This window comes from Anabrus simplex, chromosome 1 (genome assembly GCF_040414725.1).
Source record: "Anabrus simplex isolate iqAnaSimp1 chromosome 1, ASM4041472v1, whole genome shotgun sequence".
Classification (NCBI taxonomy): domain Eukaryota; kingdom Metazoa; phylum Arthropoda; class Insecta; order Orthoptera; family Tettigoniidae; genus Anabrus; species Anabrus simplex.
Genome location: NC_090265.1, coordinates 858,507,476 through 858,528,551, shown reverse-complemented (window position 1 = coordinate 858,528,551; position 21,076 = coordinate 858,507,476). Strand labels below are relative to the sequence as shown.

Below are 21,076 nucleotides of genomic sequence, written 5' to 3'. Positions count from 1 at the left end.
CGATTGTATCGCATGCGATCGATCAACTTCGGCATCGCTGTGTCCACTAGCAAGCGTTCTCGTCAACGTTTGAAGGCGATGTCAGATTTGATTAATAATACCTGCCTACTGCCGTTCTCTAAAAGAAAATTAAAAATGAAAGAGGATAACACGTTTTCGTAATGAAGTGGCCGATAGAAGTTGGCAACTCTTCAGAAATGAAGACTGAAGTACAGCCAAAACTGAGGACATTTTTGTGGAGACCGAAAAAAGTAAAATCACACAGGAAAAGAAAAAAGCACACAAATAACTTATAAATTGAAAATGAGAAAGAAATACATCAAATGGGTGAGAGAGGGCCTACTTTTACTGTCTAAATCCATTTCAACCTTCTTATATGTCCACTATTGGGTTCTGATACAGGTCGCAGTACTGATGTCGCGAGCACTGTCAATTCGCTGTGAATGACATGCATAAAAACTAATGTCTAATAACAAGTAAGTGGGCATGGGACCGTGACTCACCACGGACTGCTCGCTCAAACATTTTGAGTATTTCTGACAATTTTGCCGAAATATGTTGTTTTCGCCAGTAAAATAGCACATTTTTGCAGAATTCGCACCAAAATCGCATATTCATACTAATTTCGCATTTGGGCCACAATTTGCATTTTGTCGCACTTCTATTTATGCGTAAAAATGTATTCCACATTAGAATTACCGTAAGCTTGGATTCACCCCAAGATTCAAACATTCACATTTATCACAAATGCGTTTCTTTTCAGGTCCCTACCAATAACATTATTATGTGCTAATAACTTACACTTCTGAATATAATTCGAAGCTCGTGAAATACTGTATCCCTGATCCGATACACAGTAAATACGAAGAAAGAGACAAAATGGTTGGGTCACTTGCTTCCTTCGCTTACGCTGCCTGAACTGTCAACGGCAGACCCCAAGTGTAAGCGTACGAATTGCAGAGCATAGAAGCCTCTACACAAAAGTCCGCGATGATATACACCTATTTCCAACCAGTTACTCTCTAGAAGCGATTTCATGTTATAGTTCGCAGTAAAACAAAACGCTTTAAAATTAAATAAATATTTCGATATTATCCTCGAGCTCCTCATCGAAATAAATTGACTTCCTCTACCTCTTGTAAGGATTACAATAATGTTGTCAGACATCATTTGCATGAATGGTCCAGATGTCATAACCATTTTAGATTGTAGTGGTAGTACCTTCCCTCTTGTCTGCTAGCAAGTTGCATCTACCTTGCTGGTATAAGTGCTAGTGTTGCTCCAGCTGTCCAATGGACGAACCTTCCTTTTATTAGAGCTTCGCGACTGGGTTACTAGACTGTGGTGATACATCAATTTTTTTCAGAATACAATTAAGCATACACTTTCAAGCAGTATCAGATTTTGAAAAATAAACGAGTGAGCAGTAGTGTAGATATCACCTGTGAAAACTCTGGTTTTTAACAATTATTGCGGTTTCATAAGAATTTTAATGTGTTTGGGGTTTATCCAGACTTTTACGAAAAATCAGATATAACTACAATCGCTATAGCGAGTAAATTTTTCGCAGTTATAAATTCTCGCTGTAACGGACTTCTGCAGTAGTTTTGGTCTTGCTAGAAGACCATCATCAGTGAAAATCAAAGTTAAGACAAGACAAATTATAATAAATAAAATTTGTAAAGTAAGAGTGTTTTGCTGACATTTGGTGCAAGACAAGTGAACAGTTGAATGCTAAACACTGATTATGATCATATATGTTCTAGAGTCAAGTTCGAATTACCGGTATTCTCAAGGTTTTCTTCTAATTTGCAGAATCTTCTTGTATTTAACTCAGTTGAAATAAGGGTGAAAAGAATAATGTTGATGGGAAGTGTTTCAATGTTCAATATGGATCGCTGCAAAAGCTGGAAGAGCAAAAGTGAGGGGAAATAGAATAAGCCGAGTTGCAGACGAGAGTAGAAAGAGAAAGGAGGTATAATGTAGCCTAACGTGGGGCCAAGGGATGCGGAATGGTGGGCAATTGCTGAAGGGAAAAGAGGGGGTTAAATGACTTAATTTTTTAAAATTGAAAGTAGGAATTAATAGATCATATGAATAGACTGGTATAAGAAAAAACAAACTAAGCTACATTATTCTGTTCACACTTTATTTCAACTGAATGGAATTCAAGAAGATTCTCCAAGTGTAAATGTTACATGTTCAACCTAGTCTGTTAATGAGAGCAATGTTCAAATTAGAAAATAATTCAAAATACACTAGAGCAAATATGATCATGAGTGTTTATCATTCAACTCTGTCTTGCACAGAATGTCAACAACATTGTCTTATTTTATGAATTTTATCGATTATAATTTATATTTTATCTTAACTAGGATTTTGACTGATGGTCTCTAGCAAGACCAAAACTAGTTTCATCTTTTTTAGGTTAAAATAAAAAAGCATTAAATAGATGGAAACCTTTTATCTATTGTTTTACATTATAACGTTAACTTAGTCAAATACACAGAATGTGACGACTGTAGTGGTTTATCAGTCTATATAACTGACAAAATCCTGGATCAGCACATGCTCAAGAAGCTGCAAGTGAAAAGTGATCACAGGGAAGATGAAAGGGAACCAACATAGTGCCTATGCTGTTGAATGCCATAGAAGCCGATCAGAAAAAAATAGGAAGTATTAAAACTCACATATTTTTTCTTTGCAGTTGTGATGCCTAGAATTTTTCTTCTTCTAAACCATGTTTGAAAAACATTAGAACAGGGACAGACGCCCCATCGATATCTCTGTACTCCAATAAGGCAACCATCCCATCGATGTCCATTGAATCTCCTAGAAAGAATTAAAATAAAATAAACAACCAGCAGATATTGTGACACTTCATCAGGCATCAGTACTATTTTAGTGCAATCATCTTACATGAGTAAAGAACACAAAGGAATAACTATTTAAGGCAACAGAAGCAGGACAGTAGGATATTTTTTTGTTACAATTTGCTTTACGTCGCACTGATACAGATAGGTCTCATGGCGATGTTGGGACAGGGAAGGAATTGTCTACGGCACTGATTAAAGTACAGCCCATTCGCCCGGTGTAAAAATGGGAAACCACAGAAACCTCATTTTCAGGGCTGCCGACAATGGGGTTTGAACCCACTATTTCCTGAATGTACGCTCATAGCTACGCGACTCTAACTGCCTGGCCACTCGCTCGGTAGGACAGCAAGACAAATAAGAACAAACTCCCATAAATATCAATATTTCTCTTAACCCATATACTGTATGTATGGATTGGGCAAAAATAGAATTGTGTAATCCTGTATATCACCCTCATCCTGAATTTGACAAAATTTGAGGAGAGAGAGAATCACGTTTTTTACTTACCAATTTTATTAAATGTCTGCAAATGTATTGCAAAATTGATGATTTCAAACAGTTTTACCAGTAATAAAAACACCCCACAAACAAGAAATAAAATTAATATGCTACCCGTCGCACCAGTCTCTGAAATTTAGTTGTGTGTGCGCAGGAATCTGTTCACTGAAATGTACAAAAATGAACAGTAATGGTGGATGCTATGTATTTGTCTCTCACAATGTGCTGCCGGTAATATGTCGTCCACTCTTTGCAAGCCATGTGCCTGGGCTCGCTCAGTGGCAGACAAGTGCTAGCAGGCACACCCCTTTCCTTAGTTAAATCTAGCCCTACCCAAATGAATCACAAATTAATTTTTAGTACACAAGCCACAGACATGGCTGTTTCGCCTGCCAATTACAAATCACTAACTTTATACTTTCTCCAGAACTTTCTCGAAAACACCCACAGACATGATAAAAATGGGAACATTCTGGAACTGATTGAGAAGAGATAAATGCAAACCAACTCAATTCAACAGAAGATTTTGTATTTGACATTTAGCAGCAAAGAATCATAAAAAGTTAAGTTTGTTTCAAGTAATAGTTTTGTGTTCACACACCTGCCAACTATTAAGAACCAAAAATAGGAAGATTTTTTAATTCTTGGATTTCATCACATATATTCCACCACGGTCTAGGTGAAAAAATATCAAGATAAAAGGCATACATATCTAGTTACAATGCGAATTGACCATTAAATTAAAAATCATTAAACTACCAAAACATAAAAATGGTTACAAGAAAATGTACCAAATGATTTTCATTTATGACACTTGTTGCTGTTTGAGTCATCAGTCCATAGACTGGTTTGATGCAGCCGTCCATGCCACCCTACCCTGTGCTAACCTTTTCACTTCTACGTAACTATTGCATCTTACATCTGCTCGAATCTGCTTGTCATATTCATACCTTGGTCTACCCCTACTGTTCTTACCACCTACACTTCCTTCAAAAACCAACTGAACAAGTCCTGGGTGTCTTAAAATGTGTCCTATCATTCTACCTCCTCTTCTCGTCAAATTTAGCCAAATCGATCTCCTCTCACCAATTCGATTCAGTATCTCTTCATTCGTGATTCGATCTATCCATCTCACCTTCAGCATTCTTCTGTAACACCATATTTCAAAAGCTTCTATTCTCTTTCTTTCTGAGCTAGTTATCGTCCACGTTTCACTTCCATACAATGCCACGCTCCACACGATCTTTCTAATTCCAATATCAATGTTTGAAGTGAGCAAATTTCTTTTCTTAAGAAAGCTCTTCCTTGCTTGCGCTAGTCTGCATTTTATGTCCTCCTTACTTCGACCATCGTTAGTTATTTTACTACCCAAGTAGCAATCTTCATCTACTTCCTTTAAGACTTCGTTTCCTAATCTAATATTTCCTACATCACCTGCCTTCGTTCGACTGCACTCCATTACTTTTGTTTTGGACTTACTTATTTTCATCTTGTACTCCTTACCCTAGACTTCATCCATACCATTCAGCAACTTCGAGATCTTCTGCAGTCTGATAAAATAACAATATCATCGGCAAATCTCAAGGTTTTGATTTCCTCACCTTGGACTGTGATTCCCTTTCCAAATTTCTCTTTGATTTCCTTTACTGCCTGTTCTATGTAAACATTGAAAAGGAGAGGGGACAAACTGCAGCCTTGCCTCACTCCTTTCTGCATTGCTGCTTCTTTTTCAAAGCCCTCGATTCTTATCACTGCAGACTGATTTTTATACAGATTGTAGATAATTCTTCGTTCTCGGTATCTGATCCCTATCATCTTCAGAATCATAAATAGCTTGGTCCAATCAACATTATCGAATGCCTTTTCTAGATCTACGAATGCCATGTACGTGGGCTTGTCCTTCTTGATTCGATCCTCTAAGATCAGACGTAAAGTCAGGATTGCTTCACGTGTTCCTACATTTCTTCTGAAGCCAAATTGATCTCCCAACTCAGCTTCAACTTGTTTTTCCATTCTTCTGTAAATAATAGTGTTAAAAGCAGGCACGAGATACTAAACTAATGGTGCGGTGTCAGCACCGGCTTTCTTGGGAATAGGTATAACAACATTCTGCCGAAAATCGGATGGGACTTCTCCTGTCTCATACATCTTGCACACTAAATTAAATAACCTTGCCATGCTGGTTTCTCCTAAGGCAGTCAGTAATTCAGAGGGAATATCATCAATTCCAGGTGCCTTGTTCCTATTTAGGTCACTCACAGCTCTGTCAAACTCTGACCTCAAAATTGAGTCTCCCATTTCATCAGCATCAACAGCCTCTTCATGTTCCAGAACCAAATTATCTACATCTTTACCTTGATACAACTGTTGGATATGCTTCTGCCATCTTTCTGCTTTGTCTTCTTTCCCTAGAAGTGGCTTTCCATCTGAGCTCTTAATATTCATACACCTAATTTCCTTTCTCCAAAGGTTTCCTTGATTTTCCTGTATGCAGCATCTACCTTTCCCAGGACCATACAGCCTTCGACATCCTTGTACTTCTTCAGCCATTCTTCCTTAGCTACCTTGCACTTTCTATCCACTTCATTCTTTAATCGCCTGTATTCTTTTCTGCCCTCTTCATTTCTAGCATTCTTGTATTTTCGCCGTTCATCAATCAGGTCTAGTACCTCCTGAGTTATCCACTGATTCTTAGTTGATCTTTTCTTCCTTCCTAACATTTCCTCAGCAGCCCTACTGACTTCATTTTTCATGACCCTCCACTCTTCCTCTATAGTGTTTCCTTCAGCCTTTTCATTTAGTCCTTGTGCAACATGTTCCTTGAAACAATCCCTCACACTCTTTTCTTTTAACTTGTCTAGATCCCATCTTTTTGCATTCTTTCCTTTCTTCAATTTCTTCAACTTCAGATAGCATTTCATGGCCAACAAGTTGTGGTCAGAGTCCACGTCTGCTCCTGGGAAAGTTTTGCAATCCAACACCTGGTTTCTGTATCTCTGCCTAATCATAATCATGACACTTAAACGAATAATATTTATGTCACACCGACACGCAACAAAATGCATAATACCGTATTATCTCGCGTAATTAACGCACTTTTTAAATGAAAAATACAGGTGAAAACTTCGGATGCATAAATTATTCCAGGTATTCAAATATTTACAATTCATTTATAATTAAATGATACATCAAATATAATATAAACACAATTGGTTCAACTCGTTTGCAGTTAGCGTCATTTGGCGTAAAATTCCAGCGTGACATTTTTTCTGAAAAGTCAAATAGGGTACATCAGGTAAGTCAGACACGTGAGATTGAAGTAATGACACTGCAAAATATTCTTCCCATTACGAACTGACAATAAGACCTGAACTGAAATAAACATGAACTAATAAAAGTACATCTCATGTAATGTCACGACATACCGGCAAAAACAATAAACCTGAACAACATCAGAAGGGCTGGGCATCGAAGGAGGGACCCTGCTACATTACCCCAAACTGTTCGTCCGTACTAGAAGTTATATTGGTCAAAAGTAGGAAGTAAAAATAAATCGGAAAATCAGAAGAAGAGTTGAAAACCGGGAAGTTTCCAGGTAAATCGGAAAGGTTGGCAGGTATTTGTTCATATGTGAAGAATATAGACATCAGCTTGCATTTGGGAGATAGTAATGCCCTAAAGATGGTGTTCCATGGTTTCCCATTTTCACACCAGGCAAACGTGCAAGTTCGATCCCTGCCATCGGCTTTCTGGAGATTTGCTCCGATAGAGCGTCTTAGACTAGTTCCGGTTACCAGTGTTCTCGGTCTGTTTTCTGCAACCGCGTGCTATTCGCTGTGTATTGTGCTCAGTTCTTTCCGAGGTCTTTGTTAGTTCACTCAGTCATTCTTGACAAAGCACCAACACTGGCGGCTAGAAATAATGAGTCGACTGGGCAGTTGAAAGAGCACAATATTTTGGTTCGTGATAACATAAGGAAGGGGGGAACTCTTGCACCTTGTGAAACAAAAAGCCCTGGAACCCAATTTACGTGTTGGATGAAATAGTCATAGGATTTTTTTCCTTCCATAGGAGAAATTGAATCTATCAGCAAAGCAATCTCTTCTAGATGGTGAGTACAAATTTCATTTCTTTTTTTCGCGTTTTATCTGTTCGAGCAATGATCTTTTAAAAAAAAAACAGATTAGCCTTATTCTGAACATGTTATGCGTTATTGTTCATTTCACGTGAGTTATGCATTTTGCTACAAAGAATAATTGATTCTGGACTTATATTCGAGTATATACATTTCCGTTAGTGTTGTGTGTTGGAAATCAGCTGTTTGTACTCGTAACAATTTGGCACCGTCTGACCTCCGGTTAACTATCAAGTCGAAACTCATAGAAACGGAACTATAGAAGTTAACCATTGTCAGATCACTTCATGGAGTGTCCCTGGTGCCGTTCTTCCAGTGAAAAAATGAGACTATATTTTGTCTTTAGACCATTTCAAAGTCTGGTTTCCACTCTTAAACAAGGTATGCAGTTAATTTTGGTATAATTCCATCTTAGTAAATTTTCCAAAATTGTTCATGCATTTTTAATTCTTTTTGCAGCCTACGTTCATGACTTACCGTCACCTGCGGATGGTTAATAGTGTGTTATGACTAAAATGTCGCAGATTAAAAACCCATTCTTCTTTATCTACTATCTAAAAAAGCTCCATCTTGATATTTTAGTTGACATAACAGATACAACCAGTAATGTTGTGTTATCAAGTGAGTGGAACAGTCAATTCGTTAAACCTAGTGGTTTGTTTATATAATCTGTAATGGAAAGGATGAATATTGTACTGTATAAGGGGTCTAACAGGATAAATGTGAGTGCAAGTTGTTTATCGTGTTGCCCACTCGAACAGCCCGATCTCATTCGTTTGAGAGTCTTGTCCTCGATTGATGTGCTTCTAACCGGTGAGGTAATGCTGATGTGACTAGTGAGGAGAGCGATGTTGAGCAGACGGGCGGGGGCATGTTGGGGAAATTAAAAGAGTATTTTATTGCATACTGGGTGCAGGGCTTATTCTTACTGATAGTTTATGAGTGGAGTCAAGGTCTCAAATACTATTTTTTTTTGTTTGTAATTTTCATTTAAATTATTGGAGGGGTTCCTATACAGTTCAGTGTTGATGTGAATATTCCCCAGAATTAAGGGGCCCTTTTGATCAGATCTTGACTTGCTTATTGTAAAATTGTGATTAGAAGTCTGTGGCATGCACTCATGGCTGAAAGACTATTATGTTTTATTGCGTTAAAATGTTCTGCGTATCATACTACAAAATTCCAACCTGTTTATCCAAGGAAAGAAAACCCAAAATAATTTCATCTTTTTAGATGATAACCCTGCCTGCTGTCATTTCTTGATGGATACAGTACTTTTGCATCCATCTCTTGGCACAGGCCAGAATAAAGTGTAGCTTCCACTGAAGTCCCAGTCAACATCCTTGGCTGTGACAATATGGAAGTTGCTGGGGTATGGGTAGTGCTGAGTAATGACATTCAGAGCATGACTAGTGCATCTGAGTGTGATGAAAGGTGCTGCTCATAGGGTCAGTCGTGTGCTGCAATAGTACTTTCTGACTGAGTGAGGAAAGCAATGGCAAACTACCTCACTCCTCATCTTGCCTAGTACGCCTCATTTTGGTGGTGCCATTGGTTTTTGGGATTTCCTTATAACCGCATAACCTTTGGTGGTGCTATTTGAGGATCCAACCAGCCTCTGGGCTGATGACCTAACAGACAGATGATAACCTGTATTGAATAGGATTGTAATAAATTATCTTGTAAGAGTTCAACTGTCAATATGGAATGAAGTCCATAACCTTGTACGTCTTCGCATTCACAATCTGTTTCTTCAATGAACTTCCTTACCACCCATGGCTTGCCTTTTTTTCTAGGTTCCTGTGCGATCTGATGATTTTCATCGACACATTTCAGTCCATACACTATAACCTAGTCCAAATCTTTCAGTCATGTATTCATAAAGCCATTTTTCAATTTCTGGAAACTGCGCACACTGCCCTGGGAAAGCTCTACGATATAACTTTCTGGTTCAGTACACAAATAAGATGGGCATGTTTTATTTTGTAAATTGTGCAGCATTTGAGTGCAGAAAGGTAGTTTGTTGTACAACAGCACAGAAAACAAGAAAAAACACCTGAAAGCCATAACAAGTACGAACAACAAGAGTTTCCAGGTTCTTCAGGAAAGTCCTAGCACTACATTCAGCAAATCATGTTCATAATTATATACATTTCCGAGTAAATTTGGAGATAATTACCGTATAATCTCGAACACCACCTCATCATCATAGGTTGTTCTACCATTCGGCAGGCCCAATCATGGCTGTGACCTCCATATCTCTCGATCTTCTGCCCTTTTCTTCACTTCTGCATAATCTTCCGTTCTTTTTCTAATGCTGTCTAATAACTGATATCATCTCCTTCCCCTTCCTCGTTTTCCTTTTATCATCCCTTCAATTGCTACTCGTAGTAAAGCACTGTGTCATAGATGATGCCCTATCCAGTTTTTCTTCCTATTTTGGATTACGGTCAGCATGCTCCTCACTTCTCCCACTCTCTTCAGAACTTCCACATTTGATATTTTATCTTCCCACTTTACACCTTCAATTCTTCGCCAAATCCATATCTCAAATGCCTCTATTCTTCTGTTCTTCCTTCCTTAATGCCCATGTTTCAGTGCCATATAGAGCTATACTCCATATGTTAACACCTTGCAAGTCTCTTCCTCAGATCTTCATTTAGCGGGCCACAAAACAGTTTTTTCTTCTTGTTGAAGCTTTCCTTGGCCAAGGCAATTCGAGCTTTTATGTCTGTTATAGAGTGAAGGTCTTCAGTCACAATACTTCCAAGATACTTAAACTTATTCACCTGTTCAATAATTTCCCCCTCGTCTTGATTGTCGCTTTTTCACCTTTACCTCCAAGTATCATGAATTTGGTTTTCTTTTTGTTTATGCTCATTCTATACTCTTGAAAATATCGCTTCCAAAATTGGGTGCGGGTCTTATTTAAAATCTTGGGAAATTTATCTTTCCGAATGCGCACAAATCAGGCATCACCGCCGGTGCGGCTTGGCAACAATGCTCTATCAGTTCTCAGTATATGCTACTTCCGCGCTTGGTGTCGGTCCCACGCACGTTCCCGGAGTATCAACATGAATTCCACAAAGCGTTTGTGATCTTTTACTGCGAGTGAGAACTGAACGTAGTTCGGGAAGCCGAAATTATTGGAAATCGTGCCGTTGGAAGGAAAGACAACATTACGAGTCGCGATGGAGAAAGAAGAAAAATATGCTATTACATGTAGTGAAGATCGTAGAGCTTTTCATGGACTGAGTGTACAGTTTCCAGAAATTGAAAAAAAAAAAAAAACTTTATAAATATGTGACAGAAAGGCAGGAATTGGGATATGGTATGTCAACCGAAATGTGTCAGCTAAAGGCATTAGAGATCGCAAAGGAACTTGCATCGGAAGGGTTTAACCCTGGAACCGGCAATCGTCGCGATCGCGACTCATTTCCCTGTTACTCAACCGGCAGAGTCGCTATCGAGATGCATTACGCCAGCACTGACTAATTTTGAGATAGCGCCTTGAAACTCAACATCTTTATGACATATCTTGCATCATATTGAAGAGGAAACTCTACTCTATAAACACACCACAATTCTAAAGTAGTTTATTGTGACAGAGTGTGCGGTATACATGTGAAAAAACGAGAACGCTTTGCAGACGGTCGTTCTGTTGTGCTTGCTGTGTGTCCGATGTGCATTAGCTTTCATGGCGAAAACTGAATGAATTATCAGGGAAGTAGTGAAATTCGTAATTGTTTGTTTGATCTGGACGCCGAAGGTGACAGTGACGTACTTTTAGAAGGAATTGACGATGATGTTGACAATAATTCGTCAGGTAGTGGCAAGTTATATGAGCCTGGGCTAAGTGATTTCGACACTGTTATTGACGATGATGTGGAACATAATGAACCAGCCACTGATGATAATAGTGATAATGACGGCAATGCAGTTGAGAAAACAGAACCGAAGTGGACAAAAGTTTATCCTCCAGAGCCAGAAATAAAAGTGGAAGAGAAGTTCAAGGTTAGAAACGCAGGTATATGAAATTGCCCTCCCAGGAGCAGTCCTCCCCTAACATATTTCTATTTGTTTTTCTCCAATGCTATCCGTAATCGTTTAGTGACAAACTAATAAATACATACGCACAGGAAATTATACGAAATAAAACGAATTCCGGAAATATGGGTCCGTATTCACATCTGCAAAGATGGATTGACATTACAGTATAAGAAATGAAAAAAATCATTTCTCTATTTATAAATATGGGTCTGAACCCTAATAACAACATTGAAAAATAGTGGTACACTTCAAAATCGCAAATAACGTATTTATATTTTTTTCTAAAGTCATGCCACTCAAACGTTTCGACTGGAAAGAAATATTCTAACCTGTTGGTAATGGTAATTTTTGATGCCTATATACTCTATAGTTTGAAGACCGACAAACCCCTTGAACAGGAGGAATTTATGATTAGTATTGTCGAAGGTCTTGTAGATGAAGAAACTCTTCAAAACATTCCACCTTGACCTTCAGGAGAAAAGGGACATCAGCTGGTACGCCTCCCAGGAAAGAAACTGGGGTTGTGCCCTGTCTGTTCGACTGCAGAAAAACAGGCACGCATCCACTTCTTGTGCCCAGGATGTAATTGTAATGTTCATCAACAGTACTGTCATAAATTAGAACATTTTTGGAGACCTATGAAAGCAGGAAGAAAGATGAGCCACTTCGAAGGTAGCGAAGATGAATCTGACTAAGTAGACTCACGTCTTGATGCAATGTGCTTGTGTTACTTCAGTTCTATTTTACTTTACAATACTTCAATGTTGTGAAACCTTTTGCACATATTTTAATCAGCATAAAATTGTGAAAATTTTGTATATAGTAAAATTGTCATATAATATTACTTTTTATGTACACCTTGCCCAGAACTTTCGGATTATTTTGGGATACTTAGTGTGTGTTGGATACTTCATCCATACTGCTTCAGGATACAAAATTGGTAAGTTTAATTTCGTACTATAGTATTCTTCGTTCTTTTCTGAATAAAATGACATGTTGTACGTAAAAATAAATCGAAAAACAACTTTTTTATGAATTTTTTAAAAGTTGCTTGCAAAACTCGCCTAAATGCTTGCCGCTTGAAGGTGAACTGCTTGCCGGTTCCAGGGTTAAGACAAGCCAAGGACGGGTTTGTAATTTTTACAAAAGAAATGGGTTGAGCGTACGAAGGCGTACCTCAATTTCCTGGTGCCTACGATGAGAAGTTATTGTTTCAGCGTCACATAACTTGGTTGCGGAAGGAAAATGCATATTTGCTTTCCCAAATTGGCCATGCAGATCAGACACCAGTCAACTTTGAAATGCCAGTGGACAGGACTGAATGTTGAGGGTGCGAAAAGCATTACCATTAGAATAGGTGGTAATAAAAAACAACGGTGTACGGTAACGCTGTGTATTCTCGCTGACAGGACCAAATTGCCACCGTACATTGTTCTGCTTCCTAAAAATCCACCCGCTGGTGTTATAGTCAGATCTCAGAACTCTGGCGGGATGGACAGTTCAGTTGTGGAAGACTGGGTAAGTGTGTCTGGCAACATCGCCGTGGTGCATTATTGGACAAAAGTGCTTGCTTGTTCTCGACAGTTACCGCGGCCACACATCAGACGCTGTGAAGAAACATACCAAGGACGGGAAAGCCGACACAGCAGTCACTCCGGGCGGGATGACGTCTATGCTACAGATGCTGGATGTCTGTGAACGGTCCATTTAAAGCAGCCTTTAAACAGCTCTATACAGAATGGGTGGCGGCTGATAATCACACACTGACGCTAACTGGTCGCATTCAGCGCCCGGAAGTTCAGCTGCTGTGTTCGTGGATTTTGACGGCATAGAATCGTATCCCTGGAGACCTCATACGGAAGAACTTCAGGAAATGTAGTGATGACATTTTGTGGGAAGGTGATGAAAATTCCTAAGTTGGTACTGATGATGAATGAACTCTTTGGATATCGTTCTGGTAATGTTTGCTTACTTTTATTTGTATTTTCTAATCATCTGATGTGCGCTAGTATATTGTAAATAATTTTGACTTCACTTTTTTTAAATTTGTTCTTTCAAAATATGGGTGCGGGTCTTATTCGGTGGCGGGTGGTGTTCAAGATTATACAGTATTTCTGTAAAAACAAGAGCTGCTCAGTGAATACACAGATATATTACATGTGCAATCATTGTTAGACAACCACCAGAATTCAGTTTTGTCAAATATTTTGAAGGTTTACTTTATAGCATTTTCCCATTAATTTAAAGGCATTTTACTAATTCCTTTCCACTGATTTTTTGGGTCATCAACATCTATCCATTAATCATAACCATATTGAAATGGCAAGTGAGATTTAAAGAAAGAATCTAGGAAGTAAAAGAACCAGGAAGTAAATTGATCTTGCTAATGAACAACCAAGTTTCCTGAATACATAGTATTAAGATAGTCCTTTAAAGTAAGGATATGGAAACTATCCTCAGAACAGGTCATAAAATTACACCTACCTGTAAAGAACTGGAGATCTTTAAATCTACCAAGGATATCTTTCATTACTTTGTTGGTGTTGTTCTTGAAAACATTGACTTGGTCAGGATCTTTCTCCTCCAGCCTCTGGACGAGCCTGTATCAATAAACAAGCAACATTAGTCCGATAATGTTCAAGGAATATAAAACTATGTTGGATGTGCACCACCTCATTAGCAATTCCCTTGGGATTGGTGAAATGAATGCTATATTGTCTACGAAAGCCGATCTGTTGAATCTGATAAAAAATAAATGCACACAACATTTACAAACACAAAAAGATAAGCTATTATGCTCCAGATTTCATCTAAAATAAACTTCCCGGGAAAATTATGCTGTTACTCTATCTCTGTAAACTCACAATTGTAAACCTGATGCAATTTTAGAATCTCTGTTCAATGGAGCCTCAAATTTAACACCCACATGTCATTCACAGCCATGTGTACAGATGCATACTTAAGAGGCAAACATGACTGGTCACAGGTCTGATGCCCAAGTGAACCGACTATAAAACTATAATCTGTTCACTTTACCACACAAAATAAAAGACATGATTCACTCACTAAAGCTTATTATATTTTCTTAAAAGCACACACAATAAAAAAAACCAACTACTTTAGCAAGAATAAAAGTTCAACCATAAGTTCAAATCGTTTGCACCGTCTTTCCTCAAAAGCTACAACAGGTTACGTAGATGTATCACAAAATCACAAGGAACAGAATGTTGGGAATATCACACAATAATTAAAAAACAACCAAAACAACTATTTGTAACTCAATGACAATAACAAACTGCAACTAAACTAACCTAAAAGTAACGAACCAATAATAAGCTAATCATGAATAGTAAAAACAATGCACACTAGGAATGAAATATGTCTGGCAATAAGGAATACTGTATGAACACACAATGATAAAATAATGTAACAAAACAAGAACAGAAGTTGCTGGGAGAGGGCATCACGTGACAATGAGAACTCAATACTTTGGTTAGCACTGTAAGCATGCCAATGCTGCCTAAGTTACCATGAAAGTGCACTATTTTCCGCAACACCACCGCTAACGCCATACTCCAACTCTCCAAAGATCGTCTAATCTTATTGAAAACGGGCAACTTCTGTAAAGACTAGGTGGTGTAATGAAGGAAAACAAACATACTGTATAAGAGTAACTGCTGAAGAAAATGTACGTCCTCATCCTCCACGAATTTGGAGGTCAGCACAGCAGTGAAGAAACTACTCACTTGAATCACTGGCAGCCATGACACTTGAAAGCAAAACATATGCTTTATTTCCTCTGAATCTGCCATAGGAAGGATCTGGAGAAGTACACTATGTGATCAAAAGTATACGAACACCCACAAAAGCATACGTTTTTCATCTTAGGTATATTGTTAGAGTTCGTGGTTTATAGCATTTAAAAATCAGAGATTTAGCGTTTCGATTTTCAAATTTAGCGTTTTGTAGCATCTAAACTTCTCAAATTTAGCGTTTTGTAGCAAATTGGTTAAAAATAGGCATAATTTGCTAAACTGCACACACAACAGTTGGGAGTAAAATCATACTGTTTAATCACACATTGCTCGTCATGCAGTTTTGAATTCACTATGGAAAATAAGACAAACATCAACATAAGACTGCAAGAAGTATTATCGCACACACAGGAATATGCTTATTTTCAAATTTACAAACAATTTCAAAGTGAAAAATACTATTCTGAACGTATTTATTTATCACAGTACAACACACCTACAAGGAAGAGGAGTTCCAATGATGATTAAAGTACAACATGCCAATTGCTTAAAAGGTGTCCTCCTTCATTTGAGACCGCTAATCAGTTACAATTATGTTGTAGTTGCTAAAAACAACTCTACATCGACACTGTTCGTAGAGGCCCAAATGGACAGAAGTGCTGCCAAGGCAAAGGAAGGACTGCAAAACATTTTTTTTCCTTCAAGTCGGCACATCAATACAGACCATCTGTATCGCTTACATGTCCCGATTTGTGACTTTCGGCATGCTGTTTGATAGTCACTTCACTTCTACCCATGGCTACCAGACAATAAAATAAATCGCTACCGTACTTTTAAACCGAACTACTACTCAACACCGATGTCAAGAATAACCGACTAAGATCAAGGGTCAACACACAAAGAGAATGAACGTGGTGCTTGAAAGTGTATTTGCTGTTTGATTGATTGTTCCTTGCAATGCTCTTTACCCACTGAAAGAAATTCCACATTGAATTATTTAACCCTTTGGCCTACCATTACTTGTGAAAGGAAATATTCCCTTACATACCATTTATTTTTTCGTCACTTTAACATAAATTTGATTAATCGCATAAGAATACACAAAGCAAAGTGAGCTTTTAGCTCGTCTATAGTAACAGGAAACCAATGTTTTTGTTCGTAAGTATCACTGGTGTCAAGGGAAGCAGATAAATTAGCAAGAAATGTAGAGGCATAGGCAGTGGTTTCCTTAGTAACGTGATCCCAGAACTGTGGGGTTAGAAATTCATTCCGTACGTCCATTTTTTCGTATTATTACCCAACCCCCTCTCCACTATAGTGAATTTCAAAAACTGGTTTACATGTTACAGAAAGAGGCTTATTGTCAACAAGATCATAATTCCAAGTATCATTTTACTATACTTCTCACCGGGCGAGTTGGCCGTGCGGTTAGGAGCTCGCATCCGGGAGATAATGGGTTCGAACCCCACTGTCGATAGCCCTGAAGATGGTTTTCCGCGGTTTCCCATTTTCACACTAGGTAGTTTCAACTGGCACTATCATCTCAGAACTGAAATCGGAATCACTTTCATCACTGTCAGTTGAAGAAGAAGATTAAGCATTTTCACTCTCCAGAGAATCATTTCCACTTTCAACATCACTATTTTCAAACCAGTTACGGCAATAAACCAAGACCGACTACAATAATATATTGGAGTCGGTCTTGAATAAACTCATCCATGCCGCGCTTGGATGCCGCCATGATTGTTAACGAGAGGCAAAATGAGGTGCTTTTTTATTTTCCGTATTTCAGCTCAGAGTTACTATTTACACAGAGAAAATAGCTTCAGGTATCATCTGACATCAACCGGGTAGGTTTCAAAACAAAGAGAATAAATCTCTCCGACCAGCTAATTGCGATAATGAACTTATAAACTTCCGTGCAGCAGGACGGATGTGTCCGTCAAAGCATGTTCACACTAAGCATCAGCAAGCAAGCAAAGCATGTTACCGCTTTACGATCGCAATGGGCGGCGTAATTATTTATCCTGAAATAAATAACATATCTTATTTTTAAGAAAAATGCATCGTTTTTAAAAAGATATATTTTTCTTTCGTATAAAACTGCGAGTTTCGCATCTATTTTGCATAAATTGTATAATTTCGCATTTTGAATCAATTTCGCATTTTATTACTAATTAGAAATCGCTAAAAACCACTCGTACGGGTCAAATAAGACGAAGGCACATACACTGACAAAGTTGACATATTTCGCATTTATCGCAAATGCTAAAAATCACAAACTCTATGCATTGTGCTGCCACCAATTGCCAGGTACTCCATAGCAGCGACCTCAGTAGTAATTCGACATCATTGGAGTACTATACTGTATGCATTTTAAATGACTTGTATTTACACAGAAAGTACCCAATGCCCCTAAAATCAAACTTTCCTATGACTCTATCCTTGTACAATTTCCCGCCATGGCACTTCTCTCGTACTTCAGAAATGTAAACACTTGCCGCGTCACAAAGTATTCTAAGACCCATCAATACATGCAATCACCTTGATTCACAGTTTAAACCTTTCCAATGCCATGGAAAAACTATTTCCGAAATGTATCCAACAAGGTGCATTTACAATGTTCAAATAATGCACTTAGATAAATCACTGACAAACATAACCTCACGCAACTAAAGGAAAAAATCACACAATTCAAAGACTAGGGTAAATTATGCTGGTTCCCCTGTGCAAATGCATTATTAGATGCTTTGTACTGGCATGGAAAGTGCCCGACGACTTAAAACATAGTAGCTCATCGAACTTTTCTATGACGAGGGGATAAAGTTTCTCACTTCCATGTGCATTGCAATTGCAACGCACTACAATGACCCCCATCCCCCACCCTTGTACGATTCTCCGGCTGGCACTTTCTCCTTTAAAACCGGCTGGCACTTTCTCCTTTAAAACCATAAGACCGTTTGGGCTCGCATTAAAATAAAGCAATGCAGTTTCATCGGCAATTACAGTATTGTTCGGTGCCTACGAATTTATTATATGAGCCACGTTTTTTCGTCAACTGTCGGCATCGCCAGCGTTCGCGCATTCTGTTTTCCCGCACATTGCCTGTTGCATGATATTACGGCGTTCCTTTAAAAGGTTGAATACAAAAGAATTCCGATTTCATTCAACTTGGCAATGATGAAGCGCACTGTAGGCTCACCGAAGTAAGTGCGGAAAGCTACCCCTCCACGTTCCGGAACACGTTCTATAATGACGCGGATAAATTTCGAGTTGATATTACTCTGTAACATACTATTGTTTTAAAATGTAAGGGCAGTTTCGAATTAAAAGTCTGAATTTCGGTAATGGAGCCGACATTGCACTTCGAATTACGAATTATCCGTATTTCGAATTAAACAATTTAAATAACATGCAAAACTGTATCTCATGTTTCCAGGAACGAGAGCTGCTTCGAATTACGTGGGATTTTGAATGAACCGATTTCGAATTATCGAGGTGCTACTGTAGACATTTAAATTTTGGAACACATCCAGAGCTGCGTGATGGATGTTAGAAAAACTGGGTGCGTCAAATACGGGAACATTTCTTTTCTCCACTTTGGACCCAAAAATATTGGGATGCGTAAAGGCAAGTTGTAGGAATTAAGGAATGAACTGGATAAGTATGGAGTGAAAATAGCAGCATCACAGGAGCTAAGATGGAAGGGGCAAGGGATGATAATATCTGATCAACATATCCTGATGTACAGTGGAGAAGAAGGTAGTAATGGCACAGGATTCCTCATACAAAAGTCTGTAAAGCAAAGCGTGATTAACTTCAATGCAATCAACGATAGGATGGGCTCTTTGAGACTTAGAGCAAAGTTCTTCAATGTTACAATGTTTTGTGTGTATGCCTCTACATTTTACACCAAATTGGAGGATGAAATTAACAAAATTCAAAGACATGACATGAAAACGATCCTTGGAGATCTAAACACAAAGATTAAAAGAAAAGATGTGTATTAACATATATTAGGGAAAGAAAGCTTGTACGAAGTCAGTAATGATAATTGTTTGAGACTTACTGACTTTGCGAGTGGGAAGCAGAAGATAATCAAAAGTACTTGGCACCCGCAGAAAAACAAAGGAGACGTGGATATCACCAGAGGGTGTAACAAAAAATCAAATAGAGCATGTTATCATCGACAGGCGGCATGCATCAGACATCATGGCTGTTACAAGTTGAGGAGGTGCTGATGCTGATTCAGACCATTATCTTGAAAGAATAAAATACAGACAAAAAATAGACTTGGCAAGGACGGAAAAAGTAAGAAGAAAGGCAAAGCATAATGTAGAGGGCCTGAAAAACGAGGAATTGCAAGCAAAATACAAGAAAATAGCAGAATCTTTGGAAATAAGGAGTTATGGGAGAAAGTGGAAAGTGGGAGATACTGAGAACAGGTATCAGTGAAGTTTCAGATAAAACTTTGGGGAGGAAGGAATGTGTAAAGAGAGTAGAATGGTTTGATGAAGAATGCTTAACACTAATTCGAGAGAGGAATGAAGCTCGGAAAAGAATGCTTCAAAGGAGGACAAGGCAAGCAGTGGAAGAGTACAGAGAGAAGCGGAGAAGAGCCAATAAGATATGTAGATCCAAAAAAGAGAGCTTTTGAGAGAAATAGAATAAAAGAACTGGATTAAATGAAGGATAGAAATGTGGTACGAAAGTTTTATGAGAGAACAAAAGATCTTAACCCATTATTGCATAGCGTCCAAAAAATTGAACGTCTTAAAAATGATGAAAAAGTACAAACGTTATGCATGGTTTTAAGCCCACACCAGTTCAGAAAGGCTGTAGCTAACCGGAAACAAGAATACATTATTCTCAATTCTTAGCGTTCATTGTTGAATAACATTTGTAGCCAGGATGGCGGCAAGACATAAAACTTTATGCGCTAATGGGTTACGAGAGGATTTCAACCAAGAACTGTTTTCTTTAAGGACGAGGATGGAAACCTCATCGGTGCAAAAGCCAACTGCTCGAAAGATGGCAAGAGTATTTTCATAATGTACTCAATGGAAATGAGGATGGTAGAGAAGAGGAAAATATCAGTGATGATGGGGAAGGAGAATTGAATGGCGAGTTAATAGAGCAGTCAGATTTAGAAGAGGTCAGGATAGCAATTAAAGCATTAAAGAATAACAAAGCCCCAAGTGAAGATAGGATGGAGACAGAACTGTTGAGATATGAGGGAGAAGGAGTAGAGAAGGCTGTTGATGAGTTGATAAAGGAGGTTTGGATGCAGGAGGAAATGCCCAAGGATTGGACATTGGGCATAATATGTCCAATACATAAGAAAGGAGATAAGGCAGTATAAGAAAATTACGAGGGATTACTTTGCTGGATGGAACTTACAAGGTTTTCATTAAAATATTAGCCTCGAGACTGGAACCATGGATGGAAAGGATCCTGAAAGATTACCACGCAGGTTTTAGAAAAAACCAGCTACATTGGATCAGATTTTTTTTTTTTTTTTTAGCTAGTTGCTTTACGTCGCACAGACACAGATAGGTGTTATGGCGACGATGGGACAGGGAAGGGCCAGGAGTGGGAAGGAAGCGGCCGTGGCCTTAATTAAGGTACAGCCCCAGCATTTGCCTGGTGTGAAAATGGGAAACCACGGAAAACCATTTTCAGGGCTGTCGACAGTGGGGTTCGAACCTACTATCTCCCGAATACCGGATACTGGCCGCACTTAAGCGACTGCAGCTATCGAG

General features: G+C 38.5%; 1 protein-coding gene across 1 annotated transcript in view; it reads right to left on the bottom strand.

Moving 5' to 3' along the window:
- Tctp (translationally controlled tumor protein) overlaps positions 1–21,076 on the bottom strand; it is a 60,712-nt gene that overhangs the window by 11,011 nt on the left and 28,625 nt on the right. Inside the window, exons 4-5 of the mRNA XM_067147847.2 lie at positions 14,044–14,159; positions 2,691–2,832 (exon numbers count right to left, since the gene is read on the bottom strand). Of these exons, the coding sequence (XP_067003948.1) occupies positions 2,717–2,832; positions 14,044–14,159 (232 nt within the window). The 3' untranslated portion in view covers positions 2,691–2,716. The remainder of the gene's footprint in view (positions 1–2,690; positions 2,833–14,043; positions 14,160–21,076) is intronic.